Genomic DNA, 21,736 nt, shown 5'->3' with positions numbered 1-21,736 from the left:
GGGCCGGGTCCACTGAAAGTTTTTCCGATCAGCACCACCTGCAACTTTTAGTTTAACAGTCTACGTAACTACAGTACAGTACCAGGGCAGGTCGCCTAGTACCTTAGTAGGTGCTTAGAAGTCTACAATATGCGTGTGAACTGAACTGGATTCAACATGATGTTCGCAGTGACGCTATGGATTCGATCTTCCCCATCCATGTCACTGCCCGTTGGGTCTGGCCTCGTTCGGTTCGGTCTAATGGCCATGGGTCTGCAGATGACGTCTATGCCTGAGGCACTCGGACGGAGGGGCCAGTATGGAAACCAGATTACGATTCTACCTCTCTCTAACATAAAATAAATACTGGCCCATCCACCCATGCATGCATGGCAACGAACGAGAACATGCGAGGGGTTTGTGATCCTTGATGCTCGCTTCAACTGCTTTGTCCTCTTTGCGGCCCCTGTCACTCATGTCTAGCGGTCTGGTGATTTCTGCGAATAATAAGGTGATGTGTTGCGGGGGTCTTTATCATGATTCAGCACTCTCATACAAACATACGTATGCACATATGTATGTATATGTGCGTACGGATATTATACCAGATCGATCTAGAACTCCATTCATGATAGAAATTATGGGGGGACGCAGCAAGCGAATGCATGTTTAGGCATGAATACATTAGATGCTGTACATACATGTAATCTACCCGCTCTAAAAAAGCATTTCCTTTGATGTTTCCAAGGGTCCATGTAAGACTTAGGCTTGGCAGATGCTCGTCAACAGCATATGTCAGTCAGTCACTCTTCAAAGCTAACATGACATCTCGATTATAAGAAGCTCCAGATACTGTGCCCTCGGTGCATTTCATTTTCGCTCGCCTTTGGGACACTCAATGACTAATTATGCCCCATCGACGAGAAATACCCTGTGACCCTATTTCTTCCTCTTTTCATACTCCCAACAAACTCTCTAAGCCAAGCCAAAAGCAAGTCATTCGGCTGATTGAGGAATCTAAACTAGGGAACATGAGTGAGAGTTTCTCTCTGTTTACTTCTATGAGGTACGACCCGAGACTTGAGCACATAAAAAGCATCGGGCTCGGTGACAAAGGCTGGAACTTTGAGAACAGCTCTCCTCTATATATGCTCGACTTCCACCGCGACCGGCTTCTCAGAGCAGCCACACATTGGAAATGGCAGCCTGCGATCGATAGATTATCGGGCGATAGTGGCCTCTCGTCCCTGGCCCAACTCGTTTTAGACAATATTGAAACATCTCAACAAACGCCGTTGAAGATAAAATTAGTCGTGTCTCGACATGGCGATATCAAGGTTGAGCAACTCAAAATACCCGAAATACCCTTGCAGAATCTATTTCCAGCTCGGCTTCCACCCCCTGCCCGTGCTTCATTTGACGACGAACCTGGGAAAGCTATGGTTTTTAGCCTTCTGGTAGATCGGCCTACGACTACAAGGTCCGAGTATACCCACTTCAAAACTACAAAGAGAGATGTGTACGATGCTGCCCGACAACGCGCTGGTATAACATACGCGGATCTTGCAGAAGTCTTGGTCATCGACCAAGACGATGGATCTATTATGGAAGGTACATTTACTACACCTTATTTCTGGAGGAACAGACAATGGGTCACACCACCCGTTGCGGCCCATTTCAGTTGGAACGAAGGGAGTGGTGGTCAAGATGGGACATCCAGACGTTGGGCATTAGAAAGGTATGTGTAACTGTTGATCGATGGCCAATACGAGGCTGAGTATTAACTCGAAACTAGGGGACTCGCTTTTGAGCGAGTGATCAATGTCAATTCTCTGGTTCATGGCGAGGAGTGTTGGATCAGCAATGGGGTCAGGGGCTTCATTGCGGCAACTGTCCATCTTCAATGATTGATTAATCATTAATACAACACTGACTAAACCCATTGATTGGCATTGGGGGTTATAAGGCCCATATCCATGCCTGGAGCTTTACAGTAGAAACATTAAACCACTTACGAACTCGAAGAGTTTATCGGGAAGTTAATATTTGGCAACACAAGACGAGGAACCGTTAGCTTGGGATAGAGCAGCAACAAGCCTGTATTCCTGTCTTGTTTGTGGCAAGTTAGCAATACGAATAACTCAAGAATTGCGCTTTTCACATACACGACTCTGGAAACAGACATGCTGTCACGATATCATGTGGTAATTTAGGCGTGATGATCACATTTTGAACCTTTATTTGAGATCACAGAGACCACTTAATCCTTCTACTGCCTATCCATCCGTATTAAAATTACACTAGCTATTTATTTAGTTTAAGCAGAAAACAACACCGAATTTGCTGTAGGTGCTAACCTGATGGCCATGGTTGTTGGAGGAGTTGCCGGGTTGAGTCGGAGGTGCAGGGTAACACGCAGTGACCAGTTGCACTTGACAAACATACGCGTTTCTCAGAAACTTCAACACCGTGATTTCATCCGAAAACTCCCACGATAAGAATCGTTCCATAGTAAAAGGACAGCGATATCATTGATCGTAAAAGATCTGCTATTTCAATCCAAGCGCGGGCGTGCCGCGCTTTACCCAGACTGCATAAATCGGCCGTTAGTGGTACGCGAAATACAACAAAGGTCACATAGCATCTAACAGGTGAGACAAATTTAATTACCCCCAATTGTAGCATATCAGACCGGGTCGCTCAAGACTGCTATCTGGGAGCACGAATTGACAGAAAGGCTCTCAGAACAAAGATCAAAGAACGAACTATCTTTGACCTCCCTTCCAGCCATGACTTCTGAGACCCAGGAGGCAGCGATTGCTGAAGGGCGCCGCTTGTATGGCGCCAAACAATTCAAGCCTGCTCTAAAGCAGTTTACCATAGTATGTATCAAGCACGCATATACTTGGAACCATTTCGACTACTGACAACCAAAAGGCGATGCAGCTTTGTGCATGTACTCGACAAGGCAAACGCCCACGCTGCAGCTGCAAGAACTTCGAAAAAGTAGCATCAGGAGGTGGCTCAATCTTCAACGAGGCCATGTATACTTGCGAGTGCACAGTTCGAAGGACGTTCAACAAATGCGACAACAAGCTGCATATACAAGCCCTTGACTATCGTGCTGCAACATTTGAAGATATCAAGGAGCTTGAGCGGGCCCAAAAGGATGCAGAATGGATGCTAGAGCTCGCTCCAAGACTCCCGGATGTAAGAAATGCCTTCCCATACAACCGCAGTATGTTTACCATTATAGGGTTACCTGCGACTTGGTAAGATACTGCGTCTTCAGAAAAAGTACGAGTTTGCCTGGAAAGTGTACAATGCAGGGATAGAGATGGGAAACAACCACCATCAAGCCGAATCGCCCAAGTTCAAGGTAGGTAGCCTTTACTTTGAAGCCTAGAGAAGCAATGTAATTGTACTGAACTGCCTCTAGAAACTCCAAACAGCCAGACAACCATTGCATACTCGGTTTTACCGTTGGGACCCATTGAAGAACCCCCCAGAGATTATCCAGCGCATATTCAATTACCTTGATTTTGCTACTCTTGTGCGATGTACCCGTGTCTCCAAAGGATGGAGACAGTATCTTTCCAGTCGTGGCAACGAACGCCTTTGGCGCGCTCTTCTGTTCACCAACAAAATCCCCATCAACCGCCCTCCTGGCATCAAGTCGGTCAGGAAACTAATTTCCTATTCGGGCAAGGACGTCCGTCAGATCATAATCGATGATATCTCGCGCTTTAGACTCACTCAACAAAAGCTTCTCATCCTTTTGCAGGGGTCAAAAAATCTTGAGCGTCTTGAACTCAAGGGCAGTGTCGAAGAAGATCTAACGATCCCTGATACAAAGGGCATCCTGAAGAAGTTGAACCATATCGTCCTCCAGGATATTCTGATTAGGAAGCCCCAAATATTGAGTCCACTCCTAAAACAAGCCAACGAGAGTTTACAGAGCTTGTATATCAACGGCTTGCCACAGTCTGGCTTATACAGTGACCTCCAGTTCCCTGATTTACGCAACCTACAGTACTTGCGCATTGAGGAGTGTTCCGGACCGAGCCCTTTCAGACTAAGCACAGTGAGTTTTGGTTAAATGACAACTAGTATTTGTGCCTAATTTGATACAGTGGCGGATAGCTCACAAGACACCATACCTGGAGCAACTCTACCTCCAGGATGTGCAACTCTCAGCTGAGATTCCCACAGATACGAAACTTGATAACTACTGGCCAAGATTGAGAGCAGTTACAGTGCATGGGTCTGATGCTTGTGATTTGAATACTACGCAAACCATTCGGCAGCTTACCTCGCTACGAGGTAGGCATATGCTACAATACATGGACTTCGACTTTCGATGGAAGCTCGATCACGAGGGCCCGCTTGGTCTCACAGTCCTTTTGGGGACACTGAACCAAGAGTTGGGAATGCTTACAACAGACGAGCATAATAAGAACTATCAGTATACAGACCTACGATCCCTGCGTCTTCGTCGAGCCATGGTACCTCCACTGAAGCTTCAAAGGGTGCTTCACGATACTCTCGTAGCCCAGAAGCTCCACACCTTGGATATTGCCTTTCCTCTCGACCATCAAGGTGCTCCTGAAGGGTCTGCCAGCACCCAACACATCCAAGATCATTCGTGGCTTCGTGGAGACCACGGCATTAGATGTATTGGCATCTCGGAGTTCAGATTCCGTGCGTACCCTAAAACTGATGACGAGATGTATCTGCCGGGTTTTCTAGCCAGCTTCCCTAACCTTGAGGTCATCGAGATTAATTCGTCGCACTACGACCAGCGCGAATTCTGCACCATGATTGATGCTATCCTCAAGGTTACCCACTTGAAGAGAATATATCAAAAGACTGTTCTTGGTGACTGGAAAGACAAACTCGGTGAGGCAACTACGAAAAAAGGAGTGGAACTAATTTGGGGGGACAGACCTCGAGAGTGGCCACTTGCGCTGGGGGACGATTCTTGAGTCTTTAAGGGGTATTGTGTGTCTTCGAACCTGGCTCCTGAAGATAGCCCAGATTGGATACTGGTGGAGGCTCCATCTCAGTCCAATTCATTCGTCCTTACAGATGGTTACGCCAAACTTTTATAGGGAACAATTTTACATTCAGAAGTACTCTTTTCTACATTCTCAATATCCTCTGCCGCAATATCATGAGTAAACATTTTCCGCACTCGAACTTTGCAAACCTCTACATCTTTAGATATTGATTCCAAGTCTAGGCACACTGATGCCAACACCTCCTGCCATAGTCTATCTAGATCTTTATGGCGAGCAGAATTCCTACCCGCCTAGGCTCTTCCGACCTTAAAAGACAAGACCTGCACATATTTTGTCAGTAGAGAAATTGTAAACAGGGAGTTCGTGACCAACATCATTCTTGCCTACAGCAACGGTATCGTCTTCAGATACTCGGATATTTCCAGCACCTTCAACAAAGGCAATAGGTGCATCACCCATAACTTTGCGGGCCACATCTCCAACCGTGCTCCCTTTCTTAACAAGAACGCAATCTCGGAAAACAAACTTGGACTCTGAGGCGCCAGAGCTGAAGGTGGACGTGTTTCGGACAGGGAAGATAGGAACGAGACCAAGAATCTCAGCGGCTTTCGAAAGCACCTGTACAACGCCTGTAGATCCAAAGCGGTAGAGTACCATGTCCTTGAGGTTCTCAATTCGGGTGCGATTCTTCTCGTCGAGGTCTTTAAGACCACCGCCAGTAGGATCACCCTGCTCTATCAAATCCTCTTTTGTATCAACGAATTCGCTACCTTCAACATAATTGACGTAACCCTGCTTGGCCATCTTTCGCAAGAAAATTTCCGAGATAGCCGAGCACAGTACAATGGTGTTTGGGTCCTGCTGCTTGGCAATTTTGGCGATGTTTTTGTCGGCATCCGGATGATCAATCTTGTTGAGCGCGATAACTGTGGGAAACTTTTCGTCGATGAAGGCATTGACAACCATCTCGACAGTCTCGTTCGACCAATCCTCCAAAGGCTCCTTGACACCGCAACGGTCCAAAGCACGATTCACAGTCGTCGATGTTGATCCGTAACCAGAGAACTGGCCCTGCAAAGTTTCTGTGGCTGTCGCTTTGATAGCTTGGTGTCTTCGTCGGATAGATCCCCATTTCTGCATAAGATTACCGAGAACCCAAGCTACAATCTCGCTGCGCAGCCATGCAATATCCACTGAGGGGTCATAACCTCTTGTCTCCTTACCTTCCGCATCAACAGTACCGGAAACATCAACAACGTGGATAAGGGCATCTGCGTGACGCAAGTCGTCAAGGAACTTGTTGCCCAAGCCACGACCCTCGTGAGCACCAGGAACCAGGCCAGCAACATCAAGAAGTTCGATAGGCACAGAACGACGACCCTCCACACAGGCACCGTAGTTGGGTTTGCATCTGTCTGACACATTGAAACGGGTGCAAGCACACTCGATCTGGAGGTAGCCAATAGCTCGCTGAGGATCAATTGTGGTGAATCTGAATGCACATGTCAGCTTTCGCGACAGATACCAGCTTACAAGAGCGCATATGGTCAAGCATGAAGAGAACTAAGGAGCATAGAACAAGGGCGAAGCATACGGGAAGTTGCCTATGTAACTTGCGATCAGCGCCAAGTTGCAGTAGTTTTGGCCAGGATCTTTCTACCAACCAACTTTGGATGTGGCGTCCGTCAAGCTGTTGAGCGTCGAGCTCTTACCAGCCGAGGGCTTTCCGACAAGGCCAATAAGGGGATCTCGAGGCATGGTGGATGTGTGCTGGTGTACTGATCAAGGGTTTGGTATGAGGCTCAAGTAACAATTGAGTAGCTAAATTGAGCCTTGGATGTGTAAGACCAGGGTTTTGATTCCACAATGAGGGTCGACGGCGATGCCAGGAACAGAACAATACTGGTCCTGCTATTGTTTGGCGACTTTGTGTATACCAGAGTATGTCGTATTTTGTTCCAGTTTCGTGGAAATAAACAGCGCAGAGCTTGATATAGTATGTAAAGAGATAAATTTATGTGACTCCATAGCATCGAATTGAAGCCTCACAGCGTAAAATTGGTTCTCGGCCTAAAGAGGCTGAAGTGGGCCGATTTTTTTTTTACAGTGCTAGATGGCTATAATCCGGATTTGCCGATACCGGATCTTTCCTCTACCCATTCAAAGTTGCTCAAGAGTGTGATATCTGGGGCAAGAACGAATGAACAGTTTATGCCTCTTACTCTTGTTTAAAAGCTCCACTTCCCACTCAACACCACCTTGTCATCTCTCTCTCTTATATCATGTCGCCAAAACCGACTCTCCCCATCGACGTCTTTCCTACTTGGGCACGTTTCAATGACGTGGATCTTGTTAATGCCAAACTACAAGAAACGTATGGAAAGGGAATTGGGCTAGTCGCCGTTAACAGCTACGACTTGACTGAAACAGCAGCTGCAGAGGGTGAAGACAATGCAAAAGACTTGCGGCATGGGGAAGCTCAAACCTTACTGCGCATCTCTCACGATCTGATTCTCTCAGCCTCCACAGTTGAGGATTACGCCAAGGTTGATCAAAACTTCCGCCAACTCATGGAGTCTGTAGGGCATAATGTAAGACTGCGGCCGAGTGCATTGGACTCCTGGACTGCAAGGTTTACGGACCCGTCTAAGCACGAGCTGATCTTGTCATAGTCGACACGGGGTAACATTCTGCTTTACCTCTTGGCGCATCTCGTTCTGTCTGGTCGGGATGCATCGAGCCCGAGAGGCCCTGCGTCAACGCCATGGACAGAGTATCTAAAATTCCTGCCTCGTGACATTCCTGTCCCAACGATGTGGTCGGAAGTTGAGCGAGCTCTTCTCCAAGGCACATCGCTAGAGGTAAGTGCTTCTGCAAATACGCGAGCATGTACGGAGTTGTAGACTCGGTAGTTGCGGAACCGCAGCAATTTTTGACGGACGCTGTGACGGACAGAGAGTTTCCCCGCAACAGAACAAAAGGACCCTGACAATACTATAGGCTGCATTGGAAGCCAAATTCTCATCTCTAAGTAAGGAGTTTGACGATCTGACCGAGAAATCGTCGGTGCTGCCTTTTTGGAATTCCTTGTTTTGGGAGAAGGGAATGTTGACCATCCAAGACTGGATCTTGGTTGATGCATGGTACCGATCACGTTGTTTAGAACTACCTCGAGGGGGAGACGCCATGGTCCCTGGACTTGACATGGCCAATCACTCGCACCATCCGACCGCTTACTACGATGAAGATGACAAGGATGATGTTGTTTTGCTAGTACGACCCGGGACAAAGGTGTCGGCGGGGGAGGAAGTGAGCATTTCGTACGGAGAGAAAACCCCCGCAGAAATGCTCTTTAGTTACGGGTTTATTGACAGCGAGTTTACTGTCGAGGGGCTCAACCTGCCCGTGAAGGTACTTCCTGATGACCCGTTGGGTAAAGCCAAGCTTCATATCTTTGGCAGGTCACCCTCTCTCAAATTGTCTCGGTCAGATGTGGAGATAGATTGGCAATGCCCCTTTGCATACCTAATGTGCCTGAATGAGGAAGATGGCCTCGAGTTCAAAGTCCTTCAGGGAGAGGACGGAGGGAGAGAGCTAAGGCTTTTCTGGCAAGAAGAAGATGTGACGGCTCAGGTAGGCCACTTTGAAGATCTCATCAAAAATCACCCCCTCTGCCAAATCTTTAGGCTTCGAGTGGTTTCTGTCTTGCATGAGATGGTGTCCAACCACCTTGTGGAACTCTCCTCCGAAATCTCCCATGATCAACTTGAGCCATTACGCCGGGATGGGCTCGTGAGGGATAGCCGTCTCCAGGCAGCAGAAAAGCTCAGGGCGATTGAGGCTGGTGTGCTGGAAAGCGCTGCTATGGCCATGGACAAACAGGTACGTTCTACTCGAAGCGATTGGTTTTTATTTTATTTTAAACTACAAACCTGCGGAATGTTTTCTCAGTAAAAGGAAGAAGAAAAAACATCGACAAGTCAAGTGGTCTTGGAGATGGATAGGGTGGTAGGTCTGTTGATGAAGTTTGCATCACTCATAGTTCGTGGACAACCTAAGGTTCATCGCTAGCCGGCAGTTCACAATGCCTTGGCGTTTTCCCCAGATTCTTCTTTGAACCCCGGGATCTCCCTCGAAACGACAAGGGGCCTTCCTCCGCATTTTTAGCCTGCTAGTTCATCAATACCGAAGCCCAAGAGGGACGCTCGGTCAGACACCGAGCTTCCTCCACACAATTCAACGTCTTTGTTGTGCATTTAGAAGAACAAACGACTAACAAAATGCGTCATTGGTACGATATAGAGGACCCATCTTTTTGCGGACGACCACGTGGTAGCTTATCTCGGATCGATGGAAGCTTCTCAAAACAGACAAGCGTCGGGAGATGAAGCCAATGATGAGGACGATTTTAGCTGACCGAAACACACCTTGTCTCGTTTCATCGGCTACTGTTGAACATTGCCGCTTTGGCTGTGCGGGGAATCGGCAATTGTTTAGACTACCAGGTTCTACATACAGGTGCTCGCGTGTCAATTCATTGTCAGGAATACCGGACGCTTGGTAGGTATGACGAGACTCTTGCGGGGCTGTCTTTGTCTTTGTCGTTGTCGCTGGAGTTATGACTTTAGGTACTGTACCCAACTTTAGACATTGACATCCTGGCAGGATGGGGAAAATTGTGCATTCAAATGAAGTCCTGGGAAGCTATCGAATCCTCAAATACTTCGCCTAGGTATTTATTTCCTGGACCATGCTTCTATCAACAAGAAAAACGCTACCTAGTTCGTTGGTTCCATTTTCATGACCCCCCAAATATAAGGACGATCGTACCAACCGGTTCGGCAGGTGTCCATTGCATCGAGGTCTAAGCAAAACCAAGTGAGAAGACTAGTTTTGAGCAGTTGATCTCAAGATAGAAAGCGCGAACCCGAATTTGGAACCTTAGAGGAATATGATACAAGATCTAGGTGGAATACTGTGCAGTTACTCATGATGTTGAGACACATGACCCGATCGGCTGGCCAATTAGACAAACAAGACTCGACTTGCTTGTAGCTTTCTATGAACGGGGGAAAACATCACACCGGAAAGCTCTGGTGTTATGCAAGCTGTCATATAATTTCTACCAAAGCCATCAAATAAAACTACCGAGCGTGTCTGTGCCTACTGTACTCACTGTGCAGCCCGAGAACCCGACAAAGCGTGAGGGAGTTTAGTTCCGGCCACAGCCAAGCCTACAACCAGGGAACATCCCGAGTAGATGCACTACATTCATCAAAAGTCTAACCCCTGGTTTTTATCCTGCATCTGGGTTCTGTTAGACTACGATCTCTATTCTCGGATTGTCGTGGAAAAGCATAATGAAAAGGAGCCAGTTCCGCTTACTACGTTCACGCCTAGACCAATACTAGACATAACCCCTTCCCCAAAGTATGGGATGGGTTCATCTTCCAGTTAATGAGAAATGAATTGCCACAAAGACACAGAAATGGTGATCGAGTACAGATAGGCATTCAAGACCATAATTTGGTCTTGGGTGACGAGAATAGATATGAGCCCTCTTCTCAAAAGGAGTGGTTACTTTAGGATAATAGTCTCCTAGTTGCAAAGGCCAGTGTCGGTGGTTGCAACGAGTGGCATAGGGAGACTGTATACCCGTACTGGTATTCGATACGATTCATGAAGGTGTGGCCTTGAAGGCTACAGGAGAATATTTGGATGGCTATCCGCGGTTGAACTGAATTAAGACTGATGAGACAAACCCCCTTTTCTAGGTTTGATTTCTTTTTGGTTAATGGGTCTTGGTTAATGAGTCGTGTCAACGTGAACCCATCATTACCTACTACCTACGTATCTGTAGTCGAAAAACAATTCACAATTCCAGGGCCCAACTGTACGACAGGTCGGGGCCAGGACTAGGAACAAAGGTAAAGATTGCCTAGCTGCGGATCACCCTTTGATCTGCGTCAGCTAGTGAACGATTGCGGCTCCGATGTGGGTCTCTCGATTGCGGCTCCCCCAGCCCTGGGACATGCAGGCTCGAAACTAAGTCAGTATACTCACGTACATAGGAGACCAGCATTGTTTCCAAGGTTCACATCAATGTTTGATGTGAAAACTAGCAAGCCCAGACGTACTCAACCTCGAGGCGCGACTCAAAGCTTGGACCTGAACCTGGATCTGGGCCGTAGTGACTGGGTGGCCCGAGGACAAAAATGTCTGATCTACATGAACGAATCGGAAAGCAGCAGGGCGACTCTTCTTCACCTTTGTGCCTTATACAATACACCCACTATACTCACAGGCTTCCACCGCGGTGAGCATACCGGTGTCGTGTCTCTGGTTAGTGTCAATCTGTGCTGTACCACCGTAAACTGCATTGGAATTAGGTCAACCCGTCCATTCGATGCCTTCTCCTTGCCTTCCTTGCCTTCTCCTGCGCCACAATTACACAGTTTTATGGCCGATTGTACATAGTATGTGCAATGTAAAACGTCAGGATCTGCGAGGACGGGAGAACAATAGTTGAGTCAGGAACCTCGCAAGAAGAAACGTAAAACTGGCTCAAGTGTTAACTGTCTAGTGTGTGGCCAGTCTTGTTTGATTAGAACCAAGCAACTGGATTCAACAACTGTATGTAATTAAATAAGCAGCGAGGTACTACGCAGTTTTCGGCTTTAACAGTATTGCCAGGATGTTACTTTATGGTCAATCCACCACGATCGAAGCTGGGATTACAACAGATGGCGGGAAGTCAAGGATTCATGCACCACGGTGACATTCTGTCTCTCTTTAGATATGCAGGGCGTCGCGGCTTGTTAGAGAATCCTACAGTTAGGGTCGCCCAGTACGTGACCGAAAGGGGAACCGCTTTGCGGCTCCGTCTGTAATACAGGTGCAAGACGAATCAAGTCATGACAGTTAGTGAGCAAACGCTCCGTCTACACTAGGCCAATGTTGGTACAGTATCATAACCTTGGAGCGGCACGGAAAGAGAAAAGCATTGACCCTAGTAACCATGTGTTCTCAGGAACTAATGTACTGAGGGCTGTGATGTGTGCCTGAATACATACAAGTAGAGTTAAGTAAGCAGCTCTAGTTCAGCGGTAATTTAGAACTTCCAGCTTGAAGGATCAATGGGGGTGGGTACCGAATACATACCAGATGTACATTGTTGCGGTCAAGGTCAAGGCCAAGACCAAGTTTGTTTCTTATTGAGTTTAGTAAGTGAAGCATAAGTCCAACTTTAGGAGATTTACTTGACGATGAAGGTGAAGGAGAACAGCTGGCTATTGCAACCCAAAACATGGTAATACCAGACAGAATATATTTCCCCGCATTCTCATTCTGAGGGCTTACCAGGTACATGGATTGAAAGTGCTTACATCAATAGCATTCTCGAATAATCTGGGGTAAGAAACCCTATGTTTGCCTTTGAAGAAATGGCCTGGCATGGAGGCGGAAAAGGCCGGGAGGGTGTGAAGTAGTGGGCTGTTGTTCACGTTTCGGGGTGTTCTAGAGTCGTGCGAGTCGTGCCACTTCCAGACCTGGAGGTCAAAGGACTTCTGCAGGCTGTAATCAGGAGATGAATGGACATGATAGGATTAATATCGATATCATGATGGCTTTACTTTAGAAAATGAGTTCTGGATTCAACTTACAGAGAGATACATATGCGTATTCATAAAAAGGTCGGGATATGCTACCTCGGGTCAGTTTGACCTCGGTAGGGTTGGCCTTGAGCTAGCATTGGTTGGTAAATACTCGCTGGCGACTCCTTTATGTTTCCAAGACATTCCCATCCTTCCCCAAGGAAACATGGGTATAGTGTAAAGGTCTGAGAGCTCACTTACGTTGAAGCTGAGTTGTAGACAGGTACTGAGTTGAGATGCAACCCAGAGGGGGCAGAGTCGAATAGGTACCTATCCTGAGTATTGATGGTTTTACAATTACAGCCCTGGAGGTGTTTTTTTATGAACACGCCCCCTGAGATGTCCCAACCCACGCTAGGATCATCTTGGACGGCAGCTGCGGCTGTAAGTACTGCATGTACCTGTCCACTAAAGTTGGACGCTTACAGCATATCTCGGTACCTAGTAGGTACCAAGCTGCCCGTCTTCCTTCAACCTACCTAGTGCAACGAATCTTGGGAAACTCAGTGGGAACCGCTCCTCAGTTCACACTGTAGACTTTCTGGGCGCATCCATCAATCGAGCTCGACATCTGCATCGAACAGATGTCTATTGGACATGGCAAGACGTCAACCATGTGCTCTGCAACGTCTCGCACACACTGTACCTTTTCCATCGTCATGGTCAACGCTTGGCCAGGTTGCCCAGACCAAAAGACTGGTATTGGGACGCCAAGAATGCACCCCCATTTGCAGATTGCGCCTGCACCAGAAGATAAGTCTCTTCATCTCATGGACCCATGGAACTTAGCTTAGGTAGAGTAGGTGGTGCCTACCTAGCAGGTAGCAATGCTGCTAAGCATCCATCAAAATACAGGCAAGGATGGCATTGACCCTCCACTTCGTCCCTGCCCTGGTCCTCCCCCAGGATTTCCACTTCTGTCTCCACACCCCAAGGACAAGACTCAACCCATTCCCATTTCCTCATTTCTACTAAATCTTGCTCTTTCCCACCCCAGGAATCCTGAATCTTATCTTTTTTCCTCAATTTACCTTTCGTCTTTACCATTATATTCCTTCCTTCCTCTTGGACTTTTCTTTGTTCAATATCTATATATATATCCACATCATCTTATCTTCTCCCATCCAAGATATCCATACTTCTATACTTTATACCACGATTTTACCTGAACCCCACCAATCAAATCATCCACTCACAACTCACCTTCACTCACTTAGTCTATCACCTAAATTGCTGGCTGTGATTTAAAGACCTCGGCTATTCCATATCTACCTACCCAGCCAGGTACACAATACCGGAAACATTCGAAATCTCCGATTTTCACGATTTAATCGTGAGTGACTCAGTTGGCGACAGGAGAGACACGATATCGCAAAATATAATAATATCTAAGGAATAAAGCAATCCTGGCGACCTGCCATCGCTTTTCTCTCGGCAACCCGGCCGCTTCCCTCATACAACTCCATAATAATACGATACGACACATTCACATTCACATATAATCACCAAAATGCCCGGAATTCTTCCCATGAAGGTCATCAAGGTGGGCACTAGCTCTCAAAGCCGGATTGCCCAGGCTTGTGATCGATGCAGAAGCAAAAAGATCCGCTGTGACGGAATACGCCCAACATGTTCCCAGTGCGCCAATGTCGGCTTTGAATGCCGAACAAGCGATAAACTCAGCCGTCGCGCATTCCCTCGTGGATATACCGAATCTTTAGAGGAACGCGTGCGACAATTAGAAAGTGAACTTCGGGAGCTCAAGGATTTGTTAGACGAGAAGGACGAAAAGATCGATATGCTTTCCAAGATCCACGGCAACCGATCAAGTCTTTCCATGCCTGTTAGCAGCCCTCCTGTCCCAGAACCCCGGAACGAAGCCCAAGTTACAAAGGAGGACACCTTCCGTGTACAAGCAGCGCCTTTATTACTCGGGGTTGAGAATTCTGACTCTTACTTTATGGGCGCATCCAGTGGTCGCATGTTTATAGGTAATTTCCCTTCATAATTTTTCAATCGACCTGAACTAACGTACCCAACAGACGCCTTCAAGCGTAAAATCCAAGAAGCCGGAAAGCCCAGCACCGACTTCAACACGGAAGCGTTCTTGCATGTCCAAGGCTGCAAGCCCCTTGGCCACGAGTCCCCTGCGCAGCCCCTCGTAGCTCCTCCTCGCATCTTCTCGGACCGCTGTGTCAACGTTTACTTCCAAGAGTGGGCACCTCTCTTCCCTATCCTCCACAAACCCACGTTTCTCCATGTCTACGAGGAGTTTGTTGCCGACCCAGAAAAAGTCAAGAGCGGCCACAAGCTTGCACAACTCTACCTTATCTTCAGCATCGCTGGTCTCTCATCAGACAACCCCGATCTCTCCCAACTTGTCGCCTGTGAGCAACAATGGCAGGCCGCTCTTGAAGCTATTTCGATGGAGAATACAATGAATACCCTACAATGCCTTACTCTTGCTCTTCTCTACTGCACAATGCGTGCCGACTACAAGCGACTTCAACACTACAAGGCCATTGCCGTCAGTCTCTCTCATCGTCTGGGCTTGCATCAGAGCCAGAAGAGATTTTCTTTTGGTGCTCTGACAATCGAAACCCGCAAGAAGGTCTTCTGGACTCTCTACACCCTCGACTGTTTCTCTGCTGCTACTCTTGGTCTTCCCAAGCTTCTCAAAGAGGACGAAATCCAGACTGAATACCCATGCGACACCGACGATGAGTATGTGACTGAGAAAGGGTTTCAGCCTACTCTCCCTGGCGAGTACACTCGCTTGTCTAATGCACTGGCCCTGTTTCGTGCGACGCGCATTCTTGCCAAAGTACTAGAGAAGAACTACCCCGCCTCAAGCTCCTATGAGATATCTCTTCAACAAATGGCTTCTCTTGAGAGTGAGCTGGATACTTGGTACCATCAGTTGCCTTCTCATCTGAGACTCAACTTTGTTCAAGACAAGCCGTCAACAGATGTGACTGGCAGTCGCTCGCCTCTATTAGCTCTGGCTTATTACTACATCCGCACGCTCATCTATCGTCCTGCCGTTGGCTCCAGTCTGGGTTCTAAGGCGGCATCAGCCCTGATATCAATCGGATCATCGAGCAAGCATATTGTTCAAATTCTTCAGCTCCTTGAAGAGCGTGGCATGACTTTCTCATTCTGCCTGAACAAGACTGATCTACTGGTGATCTGCGGCATGACGTTGCTCTACCACTCAATTGATCTCAAACAAGACAGTAAGATAATGCGCGATGACGAACGCTTGGTAAATTCTGTGATCCACATCTTGGATAGGGCGGATGCCTCTGGGTCGTTCGACTTCAAGCGTGTGGCCAGTATGCTTGTCACTGTTGACGAATCCGCTGGCTCGCCAATGCACACTTCACGTGAGGTGCCTGCGCCAATCTCTAACCGAGGTTCGCCACCAACCGGAGCCGTCTCGAAGTCCAAGAAGAAGAGAAACACAGCCTATCCTTTCGGTCAGCTCTCGGCCGCTGCATCCAGCGAGAGCAACCTTATCGACCACCAGGAGAGGATGCGTCGCATGACGATGCCATGTGAAACTGAGTCTCGACCCGATGTTTACCGTGCTCGGGCTCGTCAGTCTTTTGACAACCTCCATACCGAGGCTCATGTAACTCGGCGAGGTCATCGTATGTCGGCATCTCCCAGACCTGAGCGCGAGGCTTCACCTCTGTCTCGCAACCTCGACTTCATGCCCTTCACCCACCCCTCGCAGTCACCGCAGCCGCTCTCACCCCACCAGAGCCGCATGCACTCTCATTCTGGAGTGACGCCTCAGACCAACCATATGGTTGTGAATTCTTCTATGGCTGCCGCGAAAATGAATGGAGTTTCGACGACTGAATGGGAGACCCTTCTAGGATCAATGGATGGCGGCATGAACAATGTTTACGATGCCATCTATGGCGGGCAGGGACTCGTTAATGAGAGTGCGATCGCTGTAAGTAACTGCGGCGATTGGCCTCCTGACAACTGGGACCTAGGCGGCTTCAGTATCACCGAGTTTGGAAACAATCCCCAACCTCCTCAAAGCGTCCTCAGCATGAGTGATGAAAGCCTTAGCTCGGGTGAGGAGGTTGGCCCCTCGGAACTTGGATTGAGCGTTGACAGTGTTGACTACCACAACCACATGGTGGCCCAGCAGCACGGCCACGAGGGATATGTGATTTCTGACCGAATGGATACGTTTCCTATTTAGTTATGGCGTTAAAAAAGAATATGATACCTTGGGTTGGTGGTGTTAAAAACTGGGCGTTCAGGCACTTGGTTAACTTGATAGCGTTGACTTTGGTTTATGAAAGTTGAAACGATTTTATGATATTTGAGAGACAGCTGGGGCTTTCCAGTGGGTCTCTGTTATTATTTTTGGTATAAGAGTTTAAATATTTGATCAATTTCACTTCAATATCTAGGACATGGATTCGTCAGGCATTGTCTATTATTATTGACTCCAATTCTCGCCGGTTTAACAGTGAATACAGAGTCCAAGGACAAGCCTCACAATACAACGAGGCTAGGGTACCTAGTTGCAGGCTTGCTGTGTATTACAACAATGAAACAAGCATTGCAATCATCTCGAATTGTCTGAGTGACGTGACACCAGTTATCGCCCCTTGTCAGATCCACTGCCTCGGCATCTTAACGCGGACAACAGAGCTATGTACATTGCGGTACCGCAAGGTTACATTTAAAGTATGTACAATTTGACAAGATGTGGCCAAGGAAAGCTTGACTGAAGTACGGAATCTGCAAACGGTGTCACAATTGTACTGCTCGCAAGCTGAAGAGGCACCTGTGGTCAAATGAGGCTAGTGAAAGTACATTGTGGCCGTGCATGTATTTGCTTGGAATGACGTCTCCAACTACAGCCTGTGCTGTGCTGTACCTACCAACGTAGATCTGTTGCTTTCCCTTCTGGCGGTGGATCTAATTAATGGGGAAAGATCCATTGACCATGACACATGACAGGGCAATAGTGTCCATGTCTATGTCTTGCCGTCTCTAGAATCGATGAATACGGGATACCTTAATCACAAAAGGTGTTTTCGTCGATTCTCTTGGTCACTCCATTGCTGGGGACGTTATTGCGGGAGGGCAGTTGAAGCTGTTTCTCTAATTCTCCCACCGAAGAACCTTTATCAATTTTCACGATCAACGACTACAATGACGACGCAAAGACGAGTTCTTGCTAACAAGGATGCCCAGTCAGCGGCTGTCCCTCAAGGTGAGAGACAAAGCAAGCTTATGCAGCACGCAACACCACTAAATGATATCCGTACCACAGCGCCATGGGCTGTCGCACGTCCATCACTGAGGGATTCCTCCCGTCGACTTCCACAGGCGATTGCTCATCGCGGCGCAAAGGTCGACTGGCCAGAAAACACAATGGCTGCCTTCCGAGGTGCAGTTGCAGCCGGGGCGCATGCTATAGAGACAGACGTGCATCTCTCTTTTGATGGTATAGCCGTTATATCACATGTAAGTCAAACCTCGACACCCATTGGCCGCTACAAAATGCCAATCTACCCTCGCCCTGACCGGCTATACTGGGCTCATCTGATCTGTAGGTAGGATCCATCGCTGAAGCGTTGCTTCGGGGTAAACGCACGTATTGCGGAATGCTCGTGGGAATATCTCAGCACTATGCGTACAGTGGCCGAGCCCCATGAGCCCATGCCGCGGCTTAAAGACTTCCTTGAATGGTTGGCCGAGCCTGAATTAGAAAAGATCTGGGTTGTTCTAGATATCAAGGTATCATGATCAATACCAGCATGCTCTACGAAACAGAAGCTGATCCAAGTTTTTCAGCTCAATGATAACCCTACAGACTTGATGGCGGCTATTGCAAGAACATTTGATAGCGTCCAGGGGTCGGTGCCATGGGATCAGCGTATTGTACTTGGATGTTGGAACGTGAGTTGCTTCTCTACACTTACGCCCACAAGTTGCAACACATTCATTCATGAGTCTGTTCTGGCTTGCAGCTGACATGGCTCAATAGGCTTCATTCCTACAGGCCGCACGTAGCCAACTCCCGACCTATCCTCTAGCTCATATCAGCGCCTCTCTCCTGTACTCACACCACTTCCTTAAAATCCCGAACCTCGGTTTCAATCTCAACCAGAATACCCTCGTTGGTCCTTCGGGCAAGCTATTCTTACGAGGGCTCCAACGGACTGACAAGCTTCTCATGACATGGACCGTTAACCAGCCTCGTCGTATGGAATGGTGCATCCGCCAGAATCTAGGTCACCCGAAACTTCCTACTAGGAACGTACAAGGACCGCCACTTATCGACGGTGTGATCACTGACGATCCACGTTTATACCTTGAGGTATGCCAAAAGTTTGAGGATGAGATGGATGGCAAGCTCGTCAGATCCGACCTAGCATTGGCTCAAAGGGTCAAAAATAAGGCCGAAACCGTCGCCTTTGTGCTAGTCACCCAAGCACTGATGATTGTCTACCATGTTGTGAGGAGAATGCAAGGCAAATTTGATTTTCTTAAAGACCGTCGGACGTTAGATAAGCAGTAGGCAGAGGACGTCATATACAATTGACTTGGTGAGATAAATACGATTAGAGATGACTATCCAAGCTTCTAAAGGTATAGTCGGAGGGAACTGGGAATAGAAACAGAGTGTGATAGAGCGTCAGTCTGATTGGGCTTGAGACACCTTGCCATGGTCATTAGAGCAGGCAGTGCTCACGAATCCTTATGGTTATTGTCAAATTATAATAGTTTATTTGTCAAGTAGTAACACATATCTAGTTATCACCTCCAAGTGAGTTTTCGTTGAAGATGAGATGCAACCCGGCCCTGCCCTACCTTTTTTGCTTTACCCCGCCGAAAAAACAGATCAATAAATAAATATACAACCGAAAATCGCTTCATCATGCTTCTGTGTCTAAACTTTCTCTGTTCCCTCAAATTTCAACATCAATATCTAGGTCCAGTGACCCAATCACGTCGTCGTCCATCAGAGGTTTGTGGATTGTCGGGATGCCCTTCTCCTTATGCTTCTCTTCTTGCAACTTCACCAGATGGGGTAGTAGCTGAGACTTAGCCGCCGGCTTTGATGTGCTGTTTCCAGGAGTACTGGCCCCACTACCATTTGCTGCTGACTTTTGTTCCACCTTTTCGTTAGCATCGTGAACAAACTTGGCTTTGGTCCGTAGTCGCCTCGACATGTCGCCTTGATATGTCTCGCCACGTTTAAGAGCTGCCTCAATCTCTTTCGACTTGGCTTTCTCCTTCAACTGGGCCTTCCGTACTGCCTCCGCGTTCAAACGCCGATTTTCACGGTTACGCTCAGCCAGACGGTCTTGTTCGCTTTGTACCTTGGGTTCGTCCGAATGCTTCGATGACCCCAAGCTCGTCCTAAACGCCAATCGCTGGGAGCCGAGGTTGTCAAGTTCCTCCTGCAACTCCTCAGCTCTGTCATCGTCACCACGTTGTCTTGCTTCGTCGAGTAGTTTGGCAATACGCTCTCGCTCGGCTGGATCAAACCGACGTTTCAAATCACTAATTCGAGCCAGCCGGGTTTTGATCTCCTCGGAAGTCCACGAGTGATTAATCAGTTTGTTAATGTCGTCGACTTTATCAGTCAAATACGCCTTGGTTGGAAGGGTCACGCCCTCGTTATGGCATGTGACCTTGTACCGGTTGAGTTCAGTCTGTTGGTCGAGTCAGTATTAAATAATCTTGATAACAGATTCATGTCAAGCATACATCTGTGAACTTTCCACTCGAGGCGGCGATGAAAGGAAACTCTTTAATTGCCTTGCCATGCGCCGCCTTTACGTACTGATCAGTAACCAGCACACCTTGGGGTCCTTGAATGGCATAAGGTCGGCTGGTCGAGAAGCCTGCGAACGATGTCAGTAATATATATAACATCATCCTCGTCGTTTCTTACCTTTGATCACAGCCATGCGATACTGCTCTATGCCCGTCTCAGGGTGCGGTCCTAGAGCGATGCGGATATAGCATCCGATGATGCCTTGCTCGAACCCAGGGTGGAAGCAGACTTGGGCAAACTCATTTCGCCCCAGTCGAACACGGTCATAGTCACGCAGCTCAGCCGGTGGCTGATCGCGTACCTCGTCAACGTCGGGGGTAGGTGAACGTCCGCGGTTGTAGTCGTCATCACTGTCCTCAGCTCCGGAATCACCTCGGCGCGACGAGTAATTGTCCTTCCGTTTCTCAAGATCCTCTCGTCGGCGTGCCTTTTCAGCCTTGGCTTGACGCAGCGAATCCATTGCAGTTTCCCTCTTTGTCTCCGTGCGCGGTCGTGAAGCCTTTCGATCGCCATCTTCCAACTCGGCAGTTCCAGCGCTCCGCTTCTTCTTAACCTGCTTGCGCTCTTCATTCTCCATGTTGCTAACCATTTGACGAAGTAGACGGTTCTGGCGCTGGCGCTCGATCTCAGTCATTCGATCAGCAATGATCTGCTCGCGCTCGAGTTCTGGTAGGGCCATAATCTCTGCCTTCTCCTTCTGACTCCTGTATCGACCGTCGACTGGGTAGTTCTCATCGTCGTCATCCGCAGCGGCAGCTCGTCCTCGTGATGGCTCAGCGTCAGAATCGGATTCATCCATAGGCGCGGACTCGAGCGAGTTTGGCGTTCCGGGAGCAGAAAACCTAAACAAGAATAGGTCAGCAAAGGGCGGATGAAGGGTAGAAAACGGGATAACTTGAAATCAGGAGAAAGACCGAGCGAGCTACCCAGTACAAAACCCAACCCGTGCACTGCCCAGCGAAAGAGTTGACTTACGCCTCGCCTTCCTCCTCAGAATCATCGGCACCTCCTCGACGCGCCTTGCTTCCGGTTTCCCTCTTAGAACCGCTTCTCTTTAATGGTGGCGGCGACGCTGATCCCCTTCTGCTTCCGTTGTCAGAACCCTCATCATCCGAGGATCTACCCGCAAGATCGAGAAGGTCATCTTCAACGTCAGACATGGTGAGCTCTGTCGTAGGTCAACGAGGACCTGAAGCGCAATAATTCAGGGGATGGCAATCGTGTAAAGGCGTAGTCGCGTAATACGCGTGTCTGGATGA

At 48.1% G+C, this 21,736-nt stretch overlaps 7 protein-coding genes across 7 annotated transcripts; 5 read left to right on the top strand and 2 right to left on the bottom strand.

Moving 5' to 3' along the window:
• Nucleotides 1–1,010: 1,010 nt before the first annotated feature.
• On the top strand, nt 1,011–1,886 carry FSST1_005750 (aminotransferase class IV-domain-containing protein; the record flags this gene model as incomplete). The annotated part of the gene is made up of 2 exons (XM_083232055.1): nt 1,011–1,717; nt 1,775–1,886. The coding sequence occupies 2 exons, from the start codon at nt 1,011–1,013 to the stop codon at nt 1,884–1,886; spliced, it is 819 nt and encodes a 272-aa protein (XP_083089180.1).
• Nucleotides 1,887–2,768: 882 nt separating this feature from the next.
• On the top strand, nt 2,769–4,964 carry FSST1_005749 (uncharacterized protein; the record flags this gene model as incomplete). The annotated part of the gene is made up of 5 exons (XM_083232054.1): nt 2,769–2,861; nt 2,917–3,189; nt 3,236–3,358; nt 3,419–4,063; nt 4,113–4,964. The coding sequence occupies 5 exons, from the start codon at nt 2,769–2,771 to the stop codon at nt 4,962–4,964; spliced, it is 1,986 nt and encodes a 661-aa protein (XP_083089179.1).
• Nucleotides 4,965–5,290: 326 nt separating this feature from the next.
• Nucleotides 5,291–6,758, bottom strand: FSST1_005748 (P-loop containing nucleoside triphosphate hydrolase protein; the record flags this gene model as incomplete). Its single annotated transcript, XM_083223788.1, has 3 exons — nt 5,307–6,492; nt 6,595–6,604; nt 6,665–6,758. The coding sequence occupies 3 exons, from the start codon at nt 6,756–6,758 to the stop codon at nt 5,307–5,309; spliced, it is 1,290 nt and encodes a 429-aa protein (XP_083089178.1).
• Nucleotides 6,759–7,282: 524 nt separating this feature from the next.
• On the top strand, nt 7,283–9,416 carry FSST1_005747 (cytochrome c lysine N-methyltransferase; the record flags this gene model as incomplete). Its single annotated transcript, XM_083232053.1, has 4 exons — nt 7,283–7,591; nt 7,673–7,861; nt 8,001–8,882; nt 9,303–9,416. The coding sequence occupies 4 exons, from the start codon at nt 7,283–7,285 to the stop codon at nt 9,414–9,416; spliced, it is 1,494 nt and encodes a 497-aa protein (XP_083089177.1).
• Nucleotides 9,417–14,162: 4,746 nt separating this feature from the next.
• Nucleotides 14,163–16,874, top strand: FSST1_005746 (transcription factor domain-containing protein; the record flags this gene model as incomplete). The annotated part of the gene is made up of 2 exons (XM_083232052.1): nt 14,163–14,643; nt 14,695–16,874. 2 exons carry the CDS (start codon nt 14,163–14,165, stop codon nt 16,872–16,874), a joined length of 2,661 nt encoding a protein of 886 aa, XP_083089176.1.
• Nucleotides 16,875–17,839: 965 nt separating this feature from the next.
• Nucleotides 17,840–19,211, top strand: FSST1_005745 (PLC-like phosphodiesterase; the record flags this gene model as incomplete). The annotated part of the gene is made up of 4 exons (XM_083232051.1): nt 17,840–18,154; nt 18,248–18,427; nt 18,485–18,589; nt 18,678–19,211. 4 exons carry the CDS (start codon nt 17,840–17,842, stop codon nt 19,209–19,211), a joined length of 1,134 nt encoding a protein of 377 aa, XP_083089175.1.
• Nucleotides 19,212–19,602: 391 nt separating this feature from the next.
• On the bottom strand, nt 19,603–21,637 carry FSST1_005744 (uncharacterized protein; the record flags this gene model as incomplete). The annotated part of the gene is made up of 4 exons (XM_083232050.1): nt 19,603–20,352; nt 20,408–20,544; nt 20,595–21,319; nt 21,453–21,637. The coding sequence occupies 4 exons, from the start codon at nt 21,635–21,637 to the stop codon at nt 19,603–19,605; spliced, it is 1,797 nt and encodes a 598-aa protein (XP_083089174.1).
• Between the last annotated feature and the right edge of the window lie 99 nt (nt 21,638–21,736).

This window comes from Fusarium sambucinum, chromosome I (genome assembly GCF_050947815.1).
Source record: "Fusarium sambucinum isolate potato_lamoka chromosome I, whole genome shotgun sequence".
Taxonomy (NCBI): domain Eukaryota; kingdom Fungi; phylum Ascomycota; class Sordariomycetes; order Hypocreales; family Nectriaceae; genus Fusarium; species Fusarium sambucinum.
The sequence above is the reverse complement of the archived record's forward strand: the minus strand, read 5'-3'. Positions and strand labels throughout refer to the sequence as shown.